A 26,050-nucleotide genomic window follows, 5' to 3' on the forward strand; every position below is an offset into this window, starting at 1 on the left:
GGGAGGAGGAGGACGAGGCCTGTAGGAACCTCCCTGCCCCCACCCTGCCCTCTGCCACCCAGGCCCTCAGACCTGCAGCTGCAGACAGATACCCTGCAGAGGGTCACAGAGGACGGCTTTAAGCATAACCTGCGGCACTAAAAATACAACACTCAGTAACGTCTCAACCATAATACTGGATTGCTCGCTAATAAGGAGCATTTGTTAGATCCCTACACACACGCTGTGTGTTTCTGGCACACCAGAAAGCTACAAAACATTTTGAGAGTTTTAGGGCCACTGTCAGACAAAAAAAGTAATATGATTTCAAGAAATAAATAATGTTACATCTCGTAATATAAAAAATAAATAAAAATAAGGGTTGTGAATTAAGTTTATACGGTTCAGTAAATACGAAGACCATATGCTTCATTTCATTAACCTAATTCAGAAGCAAAAATGGAAACAATAATTTTTTTTTTTTATGTGAGAAGAAAAGTGACAATTTCATGCATTACCTACACTTCAATGAAATCCCCAAATTCTACTCTAGTTGTCTACGCTGTACTAACAACTCAAACATGTCGCAATTCAACTCTTGGACACACACAATGTACATAAGATCTTTGTATTTTAAACTGTAAAATGTGTTAAAGTTCAACCACCAGTGGCATCTTAAACTGTTCTGCTCCTTTTGTGATGTTAGGTGTTAGAGACAACATACGGTACCTCCGTTGTCTTTCCATGCACAGACAGCACGAAGAGTGTGCGCCTCACTCCTGGAGCTCTGTCAGAGCCACACAGCATGCCGCTCTATCATCCTTACTCTGGGCGGGACCGTCCACTCCACCGGCAGTCGTCATGCTGCGGCTGCGACTGGTCAGCTTCTTGAGTTCGCTGGCAAAGGAAAGGACTTTCTTTTTGTCTTCCCGTACCACCTGAAAGCAGAAATAGATTAATCACTGAAATACAGAAAGGACGTACAGAAATGTGCATGTAGTTTTTCTTCGACCATACATTTGATACTTTTTTTCATCCCAAATGTGCAGTTTCATGTTACTTAAGAAATAAATGATCCATGCTGTCATATATATCCTCATCCTGAACTCATTCCAAAAAGAAAGAAACTAAACTGAAAAGATAGTTTAACCTTTATTCAACAAGGCAGCTAATTTTAACATTCTTACTTTACATTACAACACTAAAGGCCTCAAGTGTAAAAGGATGAAATGAAATAAATACTGACAGAAAACATATATGAATATGAGGACAAGAGAGACAGATACAACTTAACACAGCACAGTAAATCACAAAAACACAGAACAAAGCACTCAAAAACCGTTACAAACAAGGGAAGCAGCGACAGGTAAAAAAAAGCACATACAATCCAACATGCAGCTGTTAAAATACATTGCGAGCACACAACAACATGAACGAATTGAGATGCGAATGAACAGCATGAGAAACAGTTCATGCAAGGACATACAAAGTCTAGACAAGCTCACAGGACTGATGTTATACATGAAATACAAGATAAAAACGTGGAAAATGTCTCTAGCACTGAAAATCAGTCACCGTGTTGAGAGCTACCCGCTCTTTGAGTTTAAGAATGAACTTTCCCGCTCCTCGCCAGCGGCTCTGAGCTTGGTAGACACACTCGTGGTCCAGGAGCACCCGCTGCAGGGGCTTGGCGGTGGAGGACTTCTTGGAGCCGGTGTCCTTGATCACTTCCTCCATCAGGACGTAGTCACATGGATTGGGATTAGATAGGATACTGCAGGAATACTTGGCTTTTGACAAAGTCTGGCCAGACAGACAGAGGGTGAGAATGAGAAACACATTAAGCCACTTTAAGGTTGGAACACACGTAGCTTTAATAGCTTCATCCTCACTTGCTGTATGATATCCTGAGCTGTGCTGTAGCGCGGGGCCTTGATCACAGTGTGAGGCTGTTCTGGTGAAACTTCATGGACCTGGACAAAGAACATATCGTCCTCTGCTCCCCCTCCTCCTCCTCCTCCTCCCCCTCCTCCTTCTCGACCTCCCACAGCCACCTCCTCCTCTCCCTCCAGCACAGAGTTCTTGTCATTTATGTTCTGCAAGAGAAGAACCGCACAGTGAAAATATTCCAGATTTAAACCAGCACCAGAGTCTGAGGCAAGAAACAGTTCAACTAACTACAAGCTACTTTACATTAAGCTGCTGTCCCTAAAGCAGAGGGCCTATGAGGTTTAACTGTTTTCATATTCACTGCATTATTACTGAAGAGACAACCACAAGAGGGAGCTATAGTCTGTAAGGGTTTTTTGTGGTAGTTTGATGATAAATGATAAACAGTCATAGGGTTAACATGTAATATCATATTTTTAAATCATACGACAGATAGGTTACACTCAGTAAATACCAATAAACCCAAATAAACACTTTCCTTTATTGCTGGTAAAATCCACTCTGATATCAGTTTAAATGTTTCGAACAAGTTCGTCTCGGTCTGTACCTCTTCTCTTGTTTTGAGGCAGATCCTCCCCACACATCCCTCCTCAGAGTTCCAGCTGGAGACCAGTCTAACCACCTCCTCCTCGGGTGCTAGAGAACGATGCTGAGAACAGCGCTTCACCTCGCTGCGCTCCTTCAACAGGGGAACCGTCTCCTCACACAGGAAGTACTCCGACGGGTTTCCTGCAGATGCTACAACCTGTGTGGGTATGTATGACACAAAATGGCAAATTAAGAACCTCCAAAAGCTAAAAACTGTGAGTGGGACTGTCCTCTGCTCAGTATGCAATCACATGAACCGAGTCTTTCCCAGATAGCAGTCGACTCGGGGGCGGATCCGCCTTCAGGTCGGCAGATCCGCCCTGCTGTCAGACTCAGTTTGGCCATGTGCACCGGATACGCCCCGCCTCTGGATCGCGCACCTTCAGACCGCGGATTAACTGCGGACAACAGGCGGATGCCGCCTCTCACTAAAGTACAAGCAGAATAGCTGCAGGTGTATTTATATTGCACATGTCTGTGTAATATATATATATATATATATATATATATATATATATATATATTGCACAAGTCTGTGTAATATATATATATATATATATATATATATATATATATATATATATATATATATATAATTTATAAGCAAACAAACTATTTTATTTTTTATTTAAATATATATTCATAAAAGAATCATGATAAAAAATAGCCTCTTCCCATATGCTGTGTTCTAGAAGATTCTAGGAGATAGGATAGATGACAACAAACAACCAATCATGATCATGAAGTATGTCTACGCCCTACTTCCAACTGACGTTCACGTCTCATTTCACACCTGTCTTTTCTAATCTGGCGCCAGTTGCACCACACGTTGTGCAGTCAGGTTGAATATTTTCAGAATGAAAGATATGCACATTTTGGACTGAAAATTAATCGTGTGAAGTTTAAACTAAACCCCATATTATTTTCCGCTAATTCTTGCTGCTCTTCGAGTTGCAGACGCCAATCTTATTTTTTTTTCCACTGTTGTGAATGGAATAATAATCTTCAACCAGTTACACAGAATTGTTGGTTCTCCAATAGCGATTGCTGTTAACCATGTAACCATGTCCACTGGGTTCTATTAAGTTCCATTAGGTTAGTTATATTAGGTTATATTAAAAAGGTACAAATTGTTCTATAAGGGTAATATCTGTACATAAAACATGAAACCGTTCAAGAACTAGTTGTCTCATAATCATTATTAGTTGATAACTGTACACGTCGAAAAATAATTGTTTGTCCTTTAATAAAAAACTGTTTTTGATACCATTCATGGTTGCATTTCTTTTTTCCATTGATGCATTTTAAATATATGTTGCTTAGCTATGAGATTTTTCTGTAGTTATTTTGAGTAATGGAGGATCCGGGCCAAATGAGCCGCTTTATGAACGGGTCCAAATTGAATATGAGCGGATACGGGCCGTATCTGGTCTGAATCTTTGACCCGCAGCCGTTCCGGATCTGTGCCTGATCTGGTCCGGATCTTCGACGTGCATCCGTTCCGGAGCCTCTGATACCTCCTGGGCGGATCCGGAACAGAGTCAGTTTGCCATCTGGGTTATTTCTTAGGTACTAACCGTGTCCAGCAGCTGTTTTGCGGTCGTCTGTTCTGTAATACAGAACACAGTGAACAGCTCAGGACCAGGAGCTCCGTACACCGTTACCCGGTGCTGCTGCGACGCTCGCTTCTCCTCCGAACTGAACAGCTGTGTGGAGAGAGGTGAAAGACAGCAGGTTATCTTTGGTTGCTGTATCGGAGTCTTTTAAGCACGGAGATGTAGCGTCAAATGTAACCCCAAGAACTTGAAGAGCTGTCGTACCAGTGATGAGGGAGTAGCGCCCCCTGTGGGAACTTCCTCTATTCTGCGGCTGTAGATAAACAGGCTCGACACTTCAAGATGTTCATTGTGTTGCGTCCTCAACTGGACATGTCTGTAACCTGAAACACACAACAGGAATGTTTTAACTGAATGGTCCAATAAAAGTACATTTAACCAGACACAGGCCTCATTTATGTTCATTCACTAATATCCCTCAAAACTTTATGTTAAATATTTGAATAGCGTATAATAAATTACATTTTCTGCTGTATTTCTGAATTGAATCAAACTGAGAACATACGTCTACATATATAATGCAGAATGTCACTAATTAGCTTTTACCTATTTTTTCCATGTTTAAAAATAAATAAATATTTAAATGATATATTATTGATTTATACACACTTTTATATTTACAGATTATCTTGCAGACATCTTAGGTATGGACATTCTTTATTAGGAATAACCCCTTTGAGATGTACCATTTCAAGTGGGGTCCTCTACAACAATTACACAACACAACCACAATTAGTAAAAGCATTTAACAAAAGATAAAGATACCAAATATGAGAAAAATGTATAAAAACATAAATAATATAAATATCTGTCCTTGGTCCTGGTGACGTCGGTCGTGTCTGAGACGCCTACCTGGCTTGAGGGCCTTCAGAGGCAGAGTCCTCTGTGCAGTAGTCTGGGAACTGTTGTTCTCCACCACGGCGAGGCGCAGGAAGCACATCTCTTCAAAGTGCACGATGAACTGGAAGTGCTCGCTCCACATGGGGTTGAGGGTGTTGCGGTGGATGGGTTTGGTGCGGAAGTGGCAGCTGTCGATGGGCATGCCCAGAACATCCACCTCAATGCACGGACTGCCAGCGCTGTTACTGGGACAAACGTTCTGACCGGAAACAATCTAAAAGAAAAAAAGAAGAAGGCAGAAAAAGTGTGATGATTAATAAAAGTCACTCTGATCTTCTGAAAAAGTATCCAGTTCACCTTAAGGCCCAGTGTGTTTATTGCTACAACTAATAAAGCGAGCCATAACGTGAAATAAACTTTGACGAACTCTCATTATAATCTAGTTTCTTATGTAGTTAGTTCTGAGACTTTAACTTTAAAAAAGGACAGATAAGTAGAGAGCCTTTAAACCAGACTTGTACAGGTTTGGAACAATTTGTAGATTGCGATGACGGGATTTTATGAGGTCCTGTTTTTATTCACTGTTATATAGAAATAACTGAGTGGTCATCATGACTGTCAAATAATGAAAGCACATAGCGTTCACGGAGCAATAAAACTGTCCAAACACACCTTAATCAACCTTATAAGAGAACTTAGGAGTGTATGCTTGAGTGTCCGGTTATAATGTCTGTGCAGTCATTGTAGGTATGATGATTAAGGATAGGCAATAGGCCGAGGAAAGCTTTCAACGTCTTGAAACTTCAGAAACTGCACCATGCAAATTAGGGTCCAAATAAGTGTAAAATATTTGCGATACTTATTTAAAAAAAATATTCAGTTTTTGTCAAAAATGAGAAAATATTATGATTATATTATAAAAATGTAAAGGCAGCTAAAACTATTTCCAAATGAAACACTTCCTGATTGATCTCCCATCCTCCTCCATATGTTATCTTAACTCACAGTGAGGGAATAGACGGCGGGGCTCATCTTCTCCACGTCCCTCTCCATCGGACAGAACTGCTGGTAAAGTGGACAGCTGCGGTCCCACAGCACTGCCGGCTTCAGGACATAGCCACAGCCGCCATTGGACTCAAACACAGCTGTGTTCAACTGCATGGGCAAGTCTGAGGAAGAAAATATTGTATCGTTAACTGCCACAATTTCTGCTATTTGAACCTTTGGATTTTGTTTTGTTTCTTCGCTAAGGACGATTGTCCTATAAATAAACATTGCATGTTTCAGCACATGCAAGTGTGTCCATACATACAACTGGGTGCTTATGTTTTGTAAGCTTTTATTCTGAAAGTGCCAGTGTGGCAGTGTGGCAGGATTTAGTGGCGGGTTTCAGATTGCAACCAATTGAATAGCCATCGGCTCGTCCTCCTCAGCATGTCAGAGCACCTGAGTGGCCTTCAGGCAATGTAACAACATGGAAGGCTCTCCAGCCGGTGTGTGGTTTGTCTGTTCTGCGTTACTGTATAACATGACGGAGTCTGTGAAGAGGACCTGCTGCATATGTAGTTATGAAAAGCTCATTCAAACTAATGAAAACACACCGAATGAAATACACGGATGAAAACATAGTTATAAATATTAGATTCCATTTTTGCTAATAAATCCCCCTAAATTCTACATACTGGTAATGTAATGAGGGAGGTGGGGATGATTTAAGAAACAGATATAGAAGAAAAAAAACACGAGGAGTGAAATAAAAGCAAGAGAAGAAAAGGAAGGGAGTGAGACACGGATCAAAAGACAGTCAGACAGAAGAGATTGAGAGATCGGTTTTATGTAATATGAAATTTAGAGAAAAATAACTTCATCTGACAGAGTTCAGACAGCGAATACAGACAACCTCTGGACAAAGGAAAAGCATGGGAAAATGAAACACTTAGTAGGCTAGAGAGAAGAGAAAAGGAAAAAAGATTAAGAGAAAGAGGGACAGGGAGAAGGAATTTAAAGGGAGAAAAAGAAACAAAAATTGGAGCACATTGGGATCAACAATCCCTTAAAAAGAGCATGATAAGAGATCCTTGTGTCTGTCACTTTTTAAAGATATAACACAAACAGGCTCATCATATTAAATCTGAAATGTCCTGTTTTCTTTTTTCTCTGTGGAAAATTGGCTACTTTTGGTTCATCAAGAACAAAAGCCTGTCAGCCATTTTCAAAAGGTGTGCAGAGCTTTAAAAAGCACATTATCATGGAGAGGAGGCCTTGGAGCAGGAAGCAAAGAATATACTCCTTCCTTCATCTTCCACTAACTACGTTTTGGGACTAAGTGATATAAATATACATACAAAAGACATAATGAGTAATGTTAGGTTGCTCGCGGTTTAGGTTAGAAGTGATGTTCCTTAGTCTGCATACAAAGAGAAGGCAGCATCTCCCCTCACCATCAGTCTGATAGTTCAGTGCCACCAGCTGGATGCCGTGCAGCCAGAAGAGCAGAGGGTTGGGGTTTGTCGAGTCGATCCTGGTGGCTGCTGGGTACGTCCTGAGCAGCTGGCACACGGTGTGCTGGATCAGCTTCTGGGAGTAGCGTCGGCACAGGCGCTTGGCGGCATTCTCGTTGACGGAGGAAATGTGGTAGCACTTGGGCGTGCGGATGATGGCGCTGAGAGTGGTGGGGGGGTTGAGGGTAGGAGACGTCTGCTGCTCCTCCCAGCTCAGCCGCTCAGCGCCGCCTATGTGGAGGACAGAGAGAGAACAGAGAGATGTTTAAAGGCCCTGGAATCCTGTTTGAGCGATGTGGTCCTCGATGAAGAGTAACAACGTTTCACTCTTATTTCTTTGATATTAGTAAGAAAATGAACAACTTTCCTGGCAACAATAGAAAGAACTAAGTTAGTATTCCCTTCATCACAACATGACATTCTGCACAACACAACAGCAAGAATTGTATCTAGTAAAATCCTCGATCAGCACATAATATTCTTTAAAACTGTGACTCTGTTTGGTCTGGCGTTTAACAAGAAATGTATTTATTTCTTCTAACCTATTGCAGTATATTTTGAAAGCAGGCTTTGCACTGTGACGACCGTTCAGCTGCTTGTCCAATCAAAATTTCCACATTTAGTTGCACCCAAAATATCCTTGAAACACAGCTTAAAAATGGAACAAAAATGCTCTCTCCGCATACAGACACTCATCCAAACAGTCCGCCCCCTCCTTGTGTACCTTTTCCTGGGGTGCGGCTCTGGGTCATGACCTCCCCTGTTGAGCTGCAGCGAGCAGGAGCCGTGCCAAATATGGACTTCCTGCTCTTTCCTCGGTCCTTCGCTCTGCCAGAGCCGGCAGGAGACAGCGTGGACAGGCCTGTGTTCCCACACACAAGAGGCAGACGGAGGAAACTGGTCAATAATGCAACACAGACAGACTGGAGACACCACACTCATGACATCAGTACCTCTCAATTTGTTTCTAAACATCCATAAATCATTTTCTTTAAATGGCGTAACTTTTCTATTATAATGAGGAAGTTGGTCTCCCTCCATGGCGTCACTCCAAGTGCATTTGTTTTAATTTCACAGAGGATTAAAGCTAATAGCACTGATGTTGAGCTATGTAATATTAGCAGGGTAGGAGCATAAATATGTTTTAGCCTTTAAAAGCACGCTTTTTTTGTTCGGTAAAACAATCTATAAGTTAATATCCGAAATATGTGGGAAAACATGGAGGACGGAGCACAGAAGCAGATAGATGCTTCTTCTTTGTTTGTCAAGGTAAAATGCTGTTTAATACTTTTAATACTAATTAGCTATTTCTTATTTGGTGTCAAATTTCTGCCTCTTTTCCAAATAAATAATTGAGATGAGAAATGTACTAAGCATTTTCTGAATGTATGAGTGTTTTTTTAGAGGATTTAAATGTTTGTAAACAAGTTTTTAGAAGTGCAACCAGTCCAGACAGTGTCCGTCTGAACTGGCTATTTTCCCCATCTTCTCTTACTCAGATCTCAGGTCCCTGGAAACAGTAAACAAATAAAATACCAGTGGAAACACAGGCACGTTTATAAGAGCAAATGTCATGTTAAGAAAAGAGAAGACAAGCAGAGAAGAGGACACTTAAGGGAGGAAAAGAGGAGATAAGAGGTTGATATTTAAAGGCACAAAATATTTGAGATAAACTGTTGCATGGAATGAAGACAGATTCCAGGAAAGAGAGAAAAGCAAAACTTTACAAGATTAGTAAGCACAGTCTACTACACTGACCTGCTGAGCAGAGAGCATCTTCATGAATTTAAATCAAACACATATTGTCATGTAAAGCAAAAACAAATTGTCTCGTGATGAAAGCGGGAAGTTACATGTGATACTCAATCAAATTTAAACCTGGCACACTAACTTTACTCAGCCTCTAAGACATCCCAAAAAGACGTCCTTCATGTACAGTATAGAACAACTCTGCGGTTTGTCGTGCTGTTCTGAAGCTGCAATGAAGTAACAATATCTTTCCCATGGGGGAGAGAGGGATTCGTCAACTCTGTGGGTGTCCAGTGTGGGAGAGGAATGGAGTGTAACACTGGGATATTAAATATCTTGCAATGAAAAAAACCTAAAACACGGGCGAGGTTTGACCTCTTAAATAAAACATGGGAGTAGATTAGAGTGGGACAAGACCAGGAAAAAAAGGAGCTCCTGAAAATGACAGCATGTCAAAAGAAAAAGAGGAAAGGGTGGAGGAGAGACTGTGACAGAGAATAAATCACTGTCAGAGTCAGAGAGAAGGAAAAGAGGAGGAACACTTAGACATTTTTGTCAAAATGTAAAGTAGGAGAAAGAAAAGGAGTCGTGTGTGTGACACATGAACTGAAAGACGAAGTATTCTCTACCAGGAAATTTGACAGCCTGGCAGTAGATAATGAGGTCAGACAGCTCCTGGGCAATCTGTCGACTCTCTTTCTTGTTCTGCGGGAGGTAGAACTCTTCGCCCAGCTCTATGTCGAACACCTACAGGTGAAGGTAGACACAGGACACGGACAACACAGTTAACGTTTTACTTGAAGAGTCAGCAATGCATCTTCAATCTAAACATGGAGTTTCTTTTTTTTTGACACCTCTTTCTGTTTCTACCAGCAAAACAGTGAAGTGGATGAAACCAAAATGAATTACTTATAAGCATTAGCTTGAATCCAAACAGGCGAAACACCCTCTGGCCTATAAAATAGCTATAAAATGGGAATATTGTACACTGTAGTTCTTTACCTTTCCTTTGCTCTGCGTACTGCTATCAGACTTCTTCATCCTCTTCGGTATTTCATCAACAGAATTCTCTTCTTTGTCTGCGGAGCTCTTCCCCTCTGGCTTGTCATCCAGGATGTTATCTATTAAACAAATACAATGAGTTATAGGAGTTCCAAGGTGTGAAGATATCCTGTGTGTAGCAGAGTGAGTCTGACAGAGCAAACATCCTTAGGATGAAGTGTCAAAAACAAACAGATAAATATGCAGTGCAATTTAAATTGTCAGGATTTTTTAACCATAGTGTCATAGTGCTCTAAAAACGTGTGTGGAACGTACTGAATATCAACACGGATATACCTGCCAATCAAGCATCAAACCCCCAAACATACCTCTCTTCAATGCGTAACTTCCCCTTTAGGACATAATTCCACCCCCAACAAAATTGTTAATGTAAATTAGTAAAGCAGACAACATTTGATCCAAGAAAGTTGAGGAAAAAACTGTCCTGACAAAGATCCAGCCAAGATTTAAAATTGTGTGTCCCAGTTGCATTTGATATACTGTATGTTCAACCACCAGTGGGACATATATCAAAAGAAGGGAATTTAGCATCTGGGAATCTCACTTCTTGTAATAACAAATACAGACTTTGCATTTCAAGAGAGGAGTTGGGTTTTTCTTCACTGAAGTCAGAGAGCATCGAGTGGCCACCAGAGTAAAGCTTACAGTCTAAATTAGCTTCAGCTGTCAACCAAGGTGTTTGCGGCTTAATTTGAAACAATCATTTTTAAGTTCATGGTTTAAACTCCCCTCTTTGTTTTCCCTTTCAGGTGAAATATAATATATTATAATTTAATTCAAAGTTTAGTTATGCCTGTTAGATGAATGAATCACAATTGCAGATTAATTATCAGGGGGAAAGCAGTTATCAATACCCCGAGGTACTTGCAAAGCCCATGAGCAGGCTGCCGAGCAAAAACACACAAAGCCCGGTCCCTTTGTTGATATTCCAAGCAATGTCTAATAACTGTAAACAGGAGCAACGGTAGGGAGTTATTCCCTTTGCTCTCATTCCTCCTACACATTGATTGCAGCCAAAAACACAGAAAGGAACAAATTTGCTTGAAAATACAGAAGCTTTTTATCACAGGAAACTTGTTTAATTCCTGACATTTATAATCTCCTCCTTTGAAAAGGGTTTGGCAAAGGAGTTGACCCTCAATGTCACTCTGTAGACAGTAGCCAGAGAAGTGAGTTGGGCCAGACGGTGACTGAAGGGAGCTACCGTTAAACCAGAGATGGTGGCCACTTGGCAGTTTAGTGCTCAAGTATTTGTATTTACTGGACCAGTTGATGTTAAGTAGAAGCATGTAGAGTCAAATGGAGACAGTCAAGGGTGGAGTGGAGTTTATTTAGTCAGGATGCCTTGCTAGTTGTCTGTTTAATGGTTCATATTTCTGTGAAAAAAGGGATTATCAAAATGACACCCCTCTATGAGGTTTAGATTAGAGAAATTGTTTTGAAAGGTCTTTGACCGGTAAGTTCTTCTGACAGGGACAAGCAAGAGGGAGGGGTTGGGAGAGAGCTGGGACTGCGACCGGGGCAGGGTAGTTTCCCCTGCTCTGTTGTTTAGTGCGGGGGCAGCTCAGGGCCTGAGAAACCAGATGGCTTTGTTGTGTTTCCCTGATGAGCCTGCTCAGCTACTGGCGAGGTCACAGATAAATACAGTAATACAGAGGGAAGAAGGGAGGGAAGTTATGTGTTTGTGTGAGAAAAATAAATCATGTTAACAATGACTGAAATGAATAAAAAGTTTTTTTTTTTTTTTTTTTTTAAACATGTCCTATATTGATGTCATTCATATTACAAATATTTGAAGGGCAGTCTTGAAGTAGACTGTGTGGTCACATCCTGCCCTGCCCCGACTATACTGTATTTACTGAGCAGATTTTTCAAAAATAATTCCTGAAAGTTGTGGCAGATGCGCTGCAGCCTCTGTCTTAAAGCAGAACGTTAACAACTTACTGTAATTTTTTTACAGTAAGTACACAAGCAGCCCAAACACAAAGCCACACACAAACACAAGCTCACGTCACGTTTATTTTTTTTGTTTTTACAATGTCCAGACTACTCTAAACACTGTGTTCATAGTGACATCATTTGATTTAGAATAAACGCAAATTTGGATGGTGGATACACAAAAGTTCATCTTAGCAAAGTCACAAGAAAATGTGCTGTAGCAAATGGCAATCAAGGACATTTGTTGCTTTGTTGCAATTAGATAACGGTGATAAAACAGGTGGACGTCATAACAAACACTCAAGCATTATGAATGGGAGCAATAACCAGGCCGTCGTAACTGCGCTGAAGGGACCACATGGTTGTCCTTATTGTATTAGTTGCATTGGAGTACGAGGAAGGACGTCTTGAAAGTTAATCATTTCAAGCCCTTGGTGTTAGCAAATTAATTATCTCAGCAAACCGTCAAACAAACTCTCAGGATATGTTTTTCATATCAAATGGATTGGATTAAATAATGTAAGGTATTTACTAGGTTCCAGATATTAAATAATCTGAAACTGTTAACATTTGAACTGCTGCTTGCTTACTTTGCACAATAGATGCTGCAGCAGAACATGACCCGACGGCCCAAAAAGCAGAAAGCTAGCAGCTGTTACGGTGAGGCACAAACAGAAATGAGTCTCTAGCGACGATGCAGATCACTAATGCATGTCTACTCACTGTACCAGTGTTTCCTCGGTTCTGATTCTGCAGTGGTTGACAACCACAGCGAGTACATTTGCAACAATACCACAAATTCCCCATGAAACACATTTGCAGGGGCAAAAAATGCAGGTAGCATTTTAAGAATGAATTTGAATGAATCAGCCAGACCGACAGCTACCACTGCAAAACTAAATAGATTGAAACACTGGTACTTAGAGAGGCGCATCCGACCCGTGCATTTACCTTCCAGGCCATACGAGGCAGTAGAGGCTGTGAGGACATCAGCTAAGTGGAAAACGGGCAAAATAAAATAGGAAAGGAAGGAAGTGAGAATAGAGCACCAACGTGAACTGAGACATGAGTGTTAAAAACAAATAGAGACAGAATAAAGGTGTGAACAAAAACTGATTCAAGTGCTATAAAATAAGAATCTCCAGAGAATTTAAGTGGTAATTTAGCCTCAGATCCAAGGAAATCTTTCGTTATGTTTTTGTGTTAGTTTTTAGAGATTGAAAACCCCATTGCAGTTCTCCTTACCATCTGATAGAGACTCATAGTCATAGTCGTATTCGTCTTCCTCCTCTTCTTCTTCCTCATTTGTGTGGTTGCCAGGTGACGTTACCCCAGGTGACCAATTGCTAGCCTGGGCCTGCATGTGGGCCAGCTGGTGAGCCTGTAAAAGAGTTAAAATATTCTTAAAAAACAACAAAACAAACAGTGTTGCAAAGTGAGAGTAAGTAAGAATAAAAAATGTGCGGGAGAAGAACTAATAGTTACAAAGTATCATAATATCTACATCTCCCCATTAAGCTCTATAGAATCTATAGTGTGCATATACTGCAGCACATTATGTGTGCTCGTTAATCTGAAGGAAAATGGTGTGATGAGGTGCACATTTGAGCATATTTGCATCTATTATTTATGTGACAGCACTCTAATCAACTGTGCTTAAATACTGAATGTACTAATGCTACCTGCTAAAGATAAATTATGTATTTATATGTGTGTGGACAGGAAGTTTCTTTCGACCTTCTGTTTGAGTATGTCCACCGGCGCCTGGTGCGCTTTGAGTTTCTTATTCTTGAGGAGGATCCTCCCTCGCAGCTGCAGCGGCGACGGCAGGTGAGGGTCATCGTTGAAGTCACTTTCAAAAAGGAAGCGCGTCACAAGACGTTCTCCAAACACCGTCTAATGTAAATATAAAAAACGCGACAGACAGATGTCAATAAATGATCGGAACGTAAAAAGTGCTTTTATCAACACATTGCAAATAAACAAGCCCACGGTGACGTAAGCTGGCCGGAGGCACAGAGCCGTCTCAACATGAAATACTTTTTACATTTTTTTTATTTTATCAAGCCACTCAGAAGTCAGTCTCTAGGGAGGAAAGGACGCTGGGAAGTTTTATTAGATGAAAGCACAATGATATCCCATGATGTTTCTGTCGTGCCCAGATACGACTGGATAGTTGTAGCCTGTAGCTGAAACTTTACTTGCAAAGATTTTGAGGCCACCTTAAAATGATAATACTATGGGATGTGTAATTTGATTAAAAGAGAGAGTAAATCTTCCTCTGAATCGTGACTTTCTGTATACACACAAACAGCTCTGCTCAAAATCAGAAATTCGGACATCAGATTTTTTTATTTAGTCTACATTTTAGATACAGCGGCTGTCATACCTTGAAGATTTCAGCCATCTTGCGTTGCTGTGGAAGGGAGCAGTGGTTCTCGATGGACAGGATGACGGGCATGTCCGAATTGACAAATGCGGACCGACTAACTGCCTCCACCACATCCTGGAGGATCATGGGAAGGATTTCAGTCTCAGAAACACTACTCAACGTCAAATATGAGACAATAGAAAAACAATACTGCGATGAGATTGACTAAAACAGCTCTTAAATATGTCCTCAAATAAAATACTAGATAAATATAATCTTTGACAAAGCGCTATGGAAGCCGTAGCAAGGACAGCCGGTCAGTGTGTGTTTTTTTCAATTAATGGACATCTCTTTTCTGAGTTTAATCATTCATATGCATTTCTAACCTTGAAGGGTATTTTAGTGGTAAGTGTGTGTCCATGATAAATGACTGGCATGCCATCATCTCCATCCCAACAGTCCAACTCAACACTCCTACAGCCCTGCAGCAACACCTGCGGAAAAACGACATTAAATGATCAGACAAAAACATGCAAATAGGAGTTATGGGTCCAGAGTTTTTTATTTATTAAATAAGGCTCAAGTAGGCAAAAGGGCTCACTTACCTGACTGTACAGCTCAACAGAGGACTCTCCTTTGAGCTGGTGTCCAGTGAGATAGGTGTTGTGAGAAGATTCAATGTAGTAGTAGGACAGAGGGTACTGCAGTTCCTCTGGGTTCATCTGGGATTCCTCATTACGAGAAGCGAAGTTCTCCTTATCCATCAGGAACCTGATATTGAGAGAGGGATGGTTAGATAATGATACATGATGCTATTGCGCTGATTACAATTAGCAAGCAATCACTATGATTGACAAACTTTACCACGCACTGTTTTATGACACAGCATGTGATCAGTGACATGAGTATATAATGTATTTAGATTTGTTTTGCCCTATACCTTGCAAAGCCTTCAAATGACATCCAACCCATTTGTCTCATGCTTGATGAGGGCTCAAATTTCTGCAAGGGAAAAGCATAAAACAATTAATACCAACATTGATCAGCAGTCCCTTTTTCTTGCATATGTCTGTGATTTCTTTCATCCTTGTTCATCCATTCATCTGGTCATATCCAGATGAGAAGTTGCCATCCTTCTCTCTATCTAGACATTAACTAAAGTTGAAGGCCTCCATCTCCACCATCTCTCGCTATAGTTCATGTTCAAAGTGCTTTCCTTGCATTGGTTCATCCATTGCTTCCAGACTCTACCTGTATGATGCTGAGAATCTCATCGTAGCTCAGGTGCTCTCTCTGACAGTTGACGAGGAAGTCGTTGAGCTGAGGGATAGCCAATCCCAAGACGCCCAGTGATGCATTTTCCACTCCCGTCCCGTTGGTCACGATGCTAGCTGCTGCGATGGCGTCTGAGATCTGCCTCTGGTTGTCAGACATCTGCTGCCTCGTCCGGATAAACAGTCCAAGATCAGAACCATTGCGGGTTAATAAATCTGGAGGGGAAAGGAAGAGATTAGGCAATAAGGGTAATGCAGAAACCAAAAGAGAAACAGGGCGGCGCACATGCATGAATGTGTTAGTTCCTTTACCAAGGTCTGGCTGTAGCCCCGACTCTTTGTCGTCTATGCTGAGGTTGGTGTAGAGAGGAGCAGACTCTGGACTTGAACGGCTGCAGGGGACAGCAAAGGTGTCAAACAGCTCCTTCAGGTCTTTTCTGCTTCGGATACTGGGGAGGAAACAACACAGCACAATTTACTCCTATTTCAGCCCCCTTAGACAGATTGTATTTCAATTGTATACCACAGACACAGATGTTTTGTGATAGATCAGCAGACAAAACAGTTTTCCAAAAGCTTAGTTGAAGACTAAATAAATGCGGTCTTGCAGTGCGCTTGAACTTCAATTTACCCAATTTCAAATGTATTCAGTGGCATCTGCATTTCTTTAAAAGGCCAAATGAAAAGTCCCATTATAGACTTACATTAGTATTCTCTGTTGTAGCAATATTTTGTTTCCCTGACAAGGCAGGTGTAATTTGTAAATATTTTCTTTCGCAGTACCATGAATGAGTTCTTCTCAATATTCTTGATAACAAACTGATGCAAGGGTTGTCAATCAGTCACAGACGATGATCTGATGGCTAAAAAAAAAGCAGGCTCTGCACATCCAATTTCTCTCTGAGCAAGTGGAAACTGCTGGCCAGCTGATGAGGACACACTACAATCTAAGAAATGTAGGACTGGTATGAGAATAATCCATTGCTTATCAAGGAAAAACATTGTTTCCTTTCATTTGACAGGGAAAAATATTATTGAAGCTAAATATTACACAGACAAGACTCCTTGGAAGAAGTATTTGTTGAATGTTTTATCATACTGTCGTGAGCTACTATTGATAAGAACACAACAATTATATAACAAGAGGGAGTGAGGCATTGTGTATATATATATTTCAGGCCATTACTGAATTTCAAATGATGACATAAAATCAGAATATTGTGTACCTTACTCTGCTGTTACTACTATGCACTAAACAAATTAAATAATTAAAACTGAATCTAGTCGACTAATATTTGATATTCTATACCTGAATGACTTGAAGAGCTCAACAAACTCGATGAAGCTCATCGTGCTGTCAGAAATCATAAGATTCTGGAAGCCTTTGAAACAGCCTTTACCTCGGCCGTGCCATGACCTGCTGCTCCATGTCCTACAACCCCCAGAGAAAAGTGAAAAAGAAAGAAAAGTGTCTTAACCTCAATGAAGAATAAAAGCTTTAGATATCAGATTGTCAAACCTCAAGTCTTCGTGTCCAGCACCCTACATACCCTGGCTGCGACTTGGCTGTTCCTGAGAGAATCGGAGAGGATTGTGGGCGTGAATTGCTGGACCCTGCCATACTGGATGAAGAAGAGGAAGAGGAAGAGGAAGAAGAGCCTAGCAATCCGGGGCTTTTACTGGATGAGAGGGAGAATGGTCCAGGGAAGCTGTCCTCTATGGAGGTAAAGAGCACTGAGGGTGAACAAAAATCATATCGAAAATACAGTACCATAGAAAATATCCAGTGAAGATTGTTTTGTTCTTTAAAATATTTTTTGTGGAGTCTTTTGGGGTATCAAAATAGAACATCTTTGCTTGGCATACATCTGCATTCTTTAATTAAATTTAAATAGCTCCGCAAAATGTCACCTGGATCTTCTTGGTCGATGCTGTCCGACTCCGGTCCATTTCGATACATGCCCTCCTTACAGCTCCGTGTTTTCCTGGAAACCATCTCGTCATCTGTGGCATCCCCACTGTCACCCTGCGTTGAGTGTGTAAACAAACTTTTTATGCTAAAAACGAGGAATTATTAGAAATGTGCAAGTCCGAAGCTTTAATAAGGATTACACTGTAAATCAAGACCGAACTGTGAAATGGAGCAGAGTCTTTCCATATATGTAGTGTACTCAGCAGTTGTATTATTATAGAAAAAGGCATGAAACAGGGAGCTCTGTAAAGGCCCTTAACATGTCAAACCAGTGGTAGAATGGTGGAAATCCAGTCAGAAGATTGGCCTGAGTGTACCTGCAAAACACTGAAGTATTGCAGGTATTGCACTGGTGATACGGGTCTCAGATAAATGTAATGTGAAATGTACTGACCCTGACAAGGACCTTCTTCTTCTTCTTGGTCTTATCATTGATGCTCAGAGGGCTGTTTTTCTGGCCAGCAGATTTCTCCACTCCGCCTGTACCCATGTTCCATCTCCGACCACCGAACAGCTCAATTGCATGAGCCAGTGTAGGGCCTTCGTACCTGCCGTCCTCCTAACAGAGACGAAAATACAGACACACACATGGTTTAAAACTGGCAAGATTGAGCTGGGTACAACTCGTCCTTTTAATATAAGACATACATACAAAATCCTCCTTTTATCAAATAACTAAAGTGTGCATAACATTCTTTGAGTGCTGCACACTGTACATTTTATGACCACAGGTAATAAAACACACTGATGACATTATTTCAAGTACAATGAAGAAAAAGGGAAAACAACAGAGAGAATATAGAATGCTTAAAACACACCACTAACACTTTGCTTTCACGTCAACCTACACAACCTTTGTTGTCCACTTTGAACTCATGCATTATTTATTTAAAACATTGATGGGAAAAAAAAGGCATACGTACAAGAAAATGATTTTGAAGGAAACACAAACCAGTTCAGAGTTTACCTGATACAAGCTGACATACTGCTTCCTAAGCCACTGTAACCTTTGGTCAGGAAACTTCTTTAATTTTCTGGATGCATTCACCAACGCTGACAGGCCTTTATGAAGCATCTGTGCCGTGTGGTTGGGGGCCACAAAGTGCAGGAGTCTAGTGGCAGTAGTGAGGAGATTAGTTGTCGTAAAAGGTGTTTTACAGATGTACCAGTGTGGCAATGCACCAGTGTTCAAAAAAGTGGATTTCAAAGCAGGACGCTGGTGGGCACAAGGCACTTACCTGTTGTCTGTGGTGGTGAGACCATAGAGGAGGCTGAGACCATTTTCCTCCACCGTCATCTGGCTCAGCTTGTTTTGCAAACACACAGCATGAACGTCTACTCCCTGATGACCCAGGAAAACTGCCTGTACATTAAATAAACATGAATAGTATGAGTGCAATCAAACTCTTGACTGTCAAATGCTATTTAATCACAAAGCTCATGACTATTCCTACAAGATAAATCAATATTCCTCCAATGAAAGTTTGAGACGTTTGAGACAAAATTATGTAATGTTTTAAGAGAATGTCTATGCTAGATTCAGGCTAAATTGGATTTACAAATTATAAATAACAGATAAATAAAGCTTTTCAACACACCTTCACCCATCCCAGGTCCAAAAGGCCCTCTGCTAGTCCTGCCACTACAGCCTGTCCTAATCCCAGCGGCTGCTCTGTGGGCGAAGCCCCGCCGCTCTGAGGCTTACCTGCCATAACACACACATAAACACGTTTACGATATGTTTGAAATAAAGTAAACGCATAGGAAGTTAAGCACCTCGTGCAACATTTACAACCATTTTAATTGCATCTGCTACAAAAGCCATGCACCTACTTACCTTGGATAAACACATTCAAACAATGTTCAAAACATAATGATGACACAGGAAATATGTTAAATCATGCATGCCTGTTTTCCGTTTGTTTAAAGAGTAATAATGAGAGAGGAAATGGGGCTTCGTCTCCCTGAGATATACACACTTATCTTAAATTGTACTGATGACAAAGCAGCTCACTCAAGTCCTTCTTTAAACACATTCACCTGAACAAAATCCCACACTTCTTGGAAGTAATCTGTTAAGAACAATGTTTAACTGTCTCACTGCAGGAAATGTAATAAATTGCAAAAATACAACCTATGGAAAACAAGATTGTATGTCAAACTGACACGTTTTATGAGCCGTTTTGTTTACATTTTCTAAATACTGTTGACTAGTAATGTTAGTAATGTTTTTTTTTTTACTTATTTGAACAAAACAATTCTAACATGAATAAATGAAAAAAAAGATATACATGTTTTCTGAATTGTACATATTTTTCTTCTAATGTCATAGTTTACCCCAGGTGAGTGTTGTGTTGTCAGGTTGGAGTCGCAGCAGGCAGCGGGCTGTGAGGTGGCTGTCCTGTTCGTAGTGGATGACTGTAGCTCCCTGCAGCAGAAACTGGTGGACGTCTGGTTGCAGTGACAACACGTACCTAGAAAGAGAAAGTACAGAAACATGTGGAGTGTCTGTTGAGCTCTCTATGTGTGTTTGAGTATGAGTGTGTGTTTCTTACCAGGGAATGAGCTCAGTGCCATGGCTGAAAGCTTTGTGCGTCTCTTCAGTCCCATGAAACTCCACCTCTTTCACCACCGGCTCAGACGACAAGTCGCCCTCCGAGTCCGACAGGTCCCCCACCATGAACCTGAAGATGGTAGAGGTTGGGTTGGAAGAGCAGCGAGTTAGTGAGAAAAAAAAAGAAGATAAAACTACATTGTATATCTGAACTTGATAGTTTTAGTCTGACGAAATATGTAAATCAGTTCCTAAATGTATTTCAAGTAGTGTAGAAATGGGGTAAGTTTTTTTTTTTACATTTTTTAAATGCATTGAGGTCCAGTCAAAAGTAAGAAATGACCTGCATCAAAAGTAAGAGACAAAATATACTCTGTGCTGTAGTGCATCGCTTGAACAAGCAAAAGCCTCATGCATCTGTCATTGCACGTTCCTTGACTACTAAACAAGCTTCTACTCAAACTTAAACCATGTTGACGTTAGGCAGTAATAATGACACTCCTGACACTCTGATAACCACTTACAAGACACGGTTTGATTCTGACGGTGTCCTAATTGAATGGGAACTAGAATGGGAGAAGGGGACACAGAAGAAGGAAAGGAAGTGTGAGAGGAATAAAGAGCGGACTGAGTAGTCTCTACTTCAGTTCTCAAGAAAATAGCAAAAATAAGATGCCAGTGGAAAGACACAGAATTCCTAACCCTCTTTGAGTAAGAAAGATAATAGTTATCTGCATCCCACTCCAGTACAGAAAAATGAACACTATACCCCTCGCCAAAACGAAATAAGAGTTGTTATCCTGAGCTCCAACTTAAAATAATAACTCAGAGTCAGAGAAAACTGTCAAAAAAACAGAAAACATTATCCAGGTTCCCGGCTTAATACAAACACCACATAAATGAAATGAGTTTTCTAACAACATTGTATGTTAGTGTCCAAATTCCAGCTTGTGTCATTAGCTGCCTGCCACCAGAGTGCTGAAAAGTACCAGAGCTCTGTTCCTTCCTGACAGGAAACTAACCTGTTATCTTTTATCTCTGTGACAAAAGGGGTTTTTGTGAAAATCACAGCATCTTAATAACAATCTGCAAATGTGTTCCTGCACAAATTCATTCTCTTGTGACGGTGTTTATAAAAGACAACTGTGAAAGAAAGAAAGAAAGAAAGAATGACTGCTTTTTAAAGAATCTGATGATTTTTTTCTTTAAATCAGCAACCCCTAAAGTTTTTTACTTTAAGTCTATTAATAATTAACAATTATGAAGCAGTTGTCTTTTAAGAGAGTCTGCTGTGGTTGCATGTCCACAAAAGCCTTTTCTGAAACTTAAAACTCTATGACTTCAAAATTGGTGATGTAGCACAGGGAAAAATGTTTTTTTTACACTTTACATTATAGCTTTGTAATAATATGGTAATCGTAGGGTAATAGTTTGACAACAAAAAGGCAATAATAAAAGGTGCTAAATTTGAGAGTCATAGCATTTGCATAGCAACAGACAACTATTTGCTGTAAAGATGTTGTGGGAAATTCATTTTGGAAAAATTTGGCAGAAAGGGTTGCATTTTAAAACAAAAGCTCAAATTAAAACAAAATGACATTAAAACAAGAAGCCAAAAGAAATAAATACAGTTACACACCAGTAAACAAAAAGTGAAAACAACTGCAGTGTATAATCAACTAAGACACAATGTGCCAATGTCTTGATGGACTGGGTCAAATGCTATGTGCCAATTGATACTTCACTGCATGTCTCATAAGCTTGGTCACAACTTGCACAACAGCCCTCACAAATTATCCTTCAGCTGGATGGGTTCAAGACCTTGTTATAGAATCATTCACCCTTCTAAGCTATCCGGTGTGCTATGCTAAGCTGTGTGCTACCTAAAAGAACTCGGTCTTTCGAGTAAACTTTTGCTAATTTGTCACGCAAAACAAGTGAGGGAAAAAAGGGTACTGACTGATTGCGGCAGCCGTCCCTGAATGAGTTATTTCTGGATGCAAGGGATGGGCCAGTAGAAGAGGGACTGGTGGAGGCCTCATCAGGATCCTCTGCCTCCAAACTACGATTACAAGATCTGAGGAGCAGCAAGAGGAGAGTCAAAGGAGAATCAAGTTCATGAACCATTTAGATCAAAGCAAAAATGGTGAGTAGAAAAAAATATATATGGAAGGTGAAGAAGACGGACAGTTGTGTGTAAAAACATGGTCCCTTTATACTGGTTACTTTTTGAAAACACTTTTTCAAGGATGCGGCGTACCTGATAATCTGGAGGATGTTGCTCACAGTAGCTTCTTTCTCTGGGATGTGTAGTCCATCTGGACCTGACCGCGACAGGAAGTTGTGCTGGCCGCTGTAGTCAGACACAAACTACAGAAGGGATTGACAGATAAAACAAATCAGGCTTGAATTATAAAAACATGATGTATGTTTGTGAATGCCTATGCAGTGTTTACTGCACCTCTATTGAGTCCTCTGTATTATATAGAGGTGGTTTGAGGCTGATGATGCTTGCGGTCCCATCCAACACGTCACTCAGCTCCTTCAGGAAAACCCCACAGAATGGCACCACCTTTGGTGTCGACACAGGGCAGAGAAAAGCATCTCATTACGGCTTTTACTGTACTGTAATTATTTCATGATAATGTGAACTATTGTTGTGACGCATGACAAATTAGACCAAATGTGAATAAACAGCAACCCACCTTGCATCCTGGGATGTTGAGAGCTCTGGTCACAACCTTCTTGTACTCAGAAGAAGATTCGTGCTGAGCCATGGCGTCTTTTAGGCTCCTCATAGTCTCGATGTCTGACTGGTCCATGAACTGCCACATCTTCAGCACCTTGCGGGACCTGGAGGACAAAGAAAATCTTACATGTCAGAGATTGTGAGCAGGTATCGTTTAATGAAAGACACACACAATGAATCTCTGTGTTAATTATGTGAGCATGTTGTAGTTAGTGTCTGTGTGGGCCAACCTGAGTCCAGCCAGGAACTCCATTACACCGTTGTAGTTTCCCATATTCCAACAGCATTTAGCGACATGGACCAGATAGGAGAAAACTTCTCTCTTCTCCTCCATGGATCCTGCTGTTAGGATCAGCCACGTCACCCACGAACTCACCTGTTGAAAATGTTTCAGTTCGTATATACTGTATATACAGTGCACCATTATTATTTGGGATAATCTATTTATCAGAATTCAAATTATACCCATTTTAATATACAAAATATATTTATTTTTTTACAGAAAACATGAGCAACCTCTAGTGATAATATATGTGTGTGTGTGCTGCACATTACTACACATTTGTTCAAGTTTCTATATTTGTATGTTGTTGTTTTTAACTAATAATGTTTTCATTTTGAAGACTGTCATCTGTGTTTCTATGTGGTGAAACGTTTACACTGCCACAAATAACAAATATATATATATGATATGTCATGGTTGACTGTATCAGTCTGTTACTACAAGCAGTTACAGAACCTCTGGTGTGTGGTCTTACTTGTGCTCATGTCATCTCTTTTAAAGTCTGGTATGGCAAGCTGTTACTAAAGTGGTAATGTAGGCATAGGACTATGCCAGCTGGCCACACACACACACACACACACACACACACACACACACACACGACAGACTGAGATCAGATATGTATCGGCTGCTCTCTGTCTCTGAGCGGACCGCTCTCACACAAAAAGACACGATGGATGAACCAGATATGTATCAGGGTCAGCTTCCGTTCACATTCTTTACGACTGACACACAGACACACACACACACACAATACAGGAAAACATCAGATTTCAATCTGGCTGCTTCTTGCTCTCTAGTGTCCGTGTCTCTATGTGTTAAAGCCGTATGAATGTATTCACACACACACACACACACACACACACACACACACACACACACACACACACACACACACACACACACACACACACACACACACACACACACACAAAATGTGACTCTAACCCCTTTGCAGGCGGTACAAACATCCCCTTGGCCCAGAGATCTATTACTGGGTTATGTAAGGGTCTTTAAGGCCCACCACAGTCTGACTTCACAGGGACTAAAAAAAGCCCAAAACACACACACACACACACACACACACACACACTCACTCACTCACTAAAAAAAAAACATGCCACAAAGTACTCAGCTTCACATGCAGAGGTTTTGTTTAAGGTTGTGATGAAACCCTGGTAAAAGGTGTTTAGTTTTTTTCTTCCCATGACCTCTACGTGAATTAATTCACAAGCAAGCACAGATATCATACACAACACCTGCAACTAAACCCCCTGAACATGGACAAGACACGGACCAACTAACAGACACTATATGAGACCATGGATACTCACATATCATCCTCAAGCACATATTCAATTTAACACACACTTTATACAGACATCTTGGATATGACCTTCTACCTTCAAACACATAATCAATATTATTTGAGAAAATGCAACACTTTATTCGTCAGACTTTTAAAAGCTGAAATTTCAAACTCACAAAAGCCTTGTGGTTTGTTACGTCTCACATTTTTCTCCCTTTCCAATATGAGTAAAAGTACACCCGTTTATGCATTCCTCCTGTGTGACAGCAGCATGGGCATGAGGAGGGCTGAGGGTTGGGAAGGTTACTGTGAAAATGTAATCCATCTCAGAGAGTTAACTGTCTCCTCTAAACTAGTCCCGCCTCCTCAAACCGAGAAACTTGTGAAAGTTAAAGTTGCACCACTTTTGCAACAAATCATACGAAATGTATTCATGCAGTTCAGTGAAACAACACTGTAATTGAAGCTCAAAAGTCTACTTGGTTAGTTGTTCTGAAGATTTCTGTCCATTTGAATCGTTCCAGTGACAGAAAATCACTACAGGGTCTTGCTCTATTGTGCATCGTTGTGCTATAATGTGTTGTACTGTATATTGACAGACTACCCTGCTGCACCACACTCTCTTATCTGTTACTCTCCTGCTCTGTGCGTGCCACGATGTGCACGCCTTGTGTGAAAATCTGCTATCAGTTACTTCTGGCTTTACGACATGAAGCGAAGCCATGTCAGCGTCAGGGTTAAATTACAGTCACCATCTAAACCATTCTGACCGTCTGCAAAGTGGCTTTCTGAACCGCCTCAGATCAAGGCATATGACAGCGTTGGCATCGCCTCCGATATTCCAGATAGCGAAAGTGTGCAGTCAGTGTTTTGCATGAGAGATACTAAATAGCATATGAAGAGGTATGTAGAGATAGAGATAGAGATAGAGAGAGTGAGAGAATGTGGCAAATAAAAAGACAAAACGTTTCCTCAAACACCAGCCTCCCTTACATACATAACATAACTGTTATCAATAGCAACTTGAAAAAATGTCAAACACACACACACATACACACACAGAGAGAACCGGAGCTGGTACAAACTGATCCCTCCTTTGATGTTTGTGTATGCGCTCATCTGTCCGTCAGTCAGTCTGTCTCCATCTGTGCGTATGTTATTAGTTGAACTATGAGGGTCAGTTTCTCCTTGATACATGAATTACATAACCAAGGTTGACAGAGAACTATGACAAAGTCAACGCATGAACACGTACTCGTCAAAGCTAAAACACTCCGGACGGACACAAAGAGGGCCCAAACGTCTCACCCTTCTC

The 26,050-nt window shown here is 40.8% G+C and overlaps 1 protein-coding gene across 1 annotated transcript in view; it reads right to left on the bottom strand.

The window, feature by feature from the left end:
- plce1 (phospholipase C, epsilon 1) overlaps nt 1-26,050 on the bottom strand; it is a gene marked incomplete at its 5' end in the record, with an annotated part of 64,675 nt that continues 38,625 nt past the window's right edge. The window contains 36 exons of the mRNA XM_079214501.1: nt 1-93; nt 709-917; nt 1,570-1,782; nt 1,872-2,075; nt 2,477-2,674; nt 4,095-4,223; nt 4,338-4,456; nt 4,986-5,247; nt 5,979-6,142; nt 7,415-7,705; nt 8,199-8,336; nt 9,853-9,970; nt 10,226-10,344; nt 13,175-13,216; nt 13,469-13,604; nt 13,961-14,119; nt 14,613-14,729; nt 14,981-15,088; nt 15,200-15,365; nt 15,535-15,596; nt 15,846-16,084; nt 16,181-16,317; nt 17,178-17,300; nt 17,419-17,584; nt 17,780-17,894; nt 18,235-18,399; nt 18,808-18,952; nt 19,079-19,203; nt 19,439-19,545; nt 20,178-20,314; nt 20,396-20,524; nt 22,355-22,471; nt 22,655-22,764; nt 22,856-22,966; nt 23,100-23,247; nt 23,374-23,519. Of these exons, the coding sequence (XP_079070627.1) occupies nt 753-917; nt 1,570-1,782; nt 1,872-2,075; nt 2,477-2,674; nt 4,095-4,223; nt 4,338-4,456; nt 4,986-5,247; nt 5,979-6,142; nt 7,415-7,705; nt 8,199-8,336; nt 9,853-9,970; nt 10,226-10,344; nt 13,175-13,216; nt 13,469-13,604; nt 13,961-14,119; nt 14,613-14,729; nt 14,981-15,088; nt 15,200-15,365; nt 15,535-15,596; nt 15,846-16,084; nt 16,181-16,317; nt 17,178-17,300; nt 17,419-17,584; nt 17,780-17,894; nt 18,235-18,399; nt 18,808-18,952; nt 19,079-19,203; nt 19,439-19,545; nt 20,178-20,314; nt 20,396-20,524; nt 22,355-22,471; nt 22,655-22,764; nt 22,856-22,966; nt 23,100-23,247; nt 23,374-23,519 (5,130 nt within the window). The 3' untranslated portion in view covers nt 1-93; nt 709-752. The remainder of the gene's footprint in view (nt 94-708; nt 918-1,569; nt 1,783-1,871; nt 2,076-2,476; nt 2,675-4,094; nt 4,224-4,337; nt 4,457-4,985; nt 5,248-5,978; nt 6,143-7,414; nt 7,706-8,198; nt 8,337-9,852; nt 9,971-10,225; nt 10,345-13,174; nt 13,217-13,468; nt 13,605-13,960; nt 14,120-14,612; nt 14,730-14,980; nt 15,089-15,199; nt 15,366-15,534; nt 15,597-15,845; nt 16,085-16,180; nt 16,318-17,177; nt 17,301-17,418; nt 17,585-17,779; nt 17,895-18,234; nt 18,400-18,807; nt 18,953-19,078; nt 19,204-19,438; nt 19,546-20,177; nt 20,315-20,395; nt 20,525-22,354; nt 22,472-22,654; nt 22,765-22,855; nt 22,967-23,099; nt 23,248-23,373; nt 23,520-26,050) is intronic.

Source organism: Taurulus bubalis (genome assembly GCF_910589615.1).
Source record: "Taurulus bubalis genome assembly, chromosome: 2".
NCBI classification, from domain to species: Eukaryota; Metazoa; Chordata; class Actinopteri; order Perciformes; family Cottidae; genus Taurulus; species Taurulus bubalis.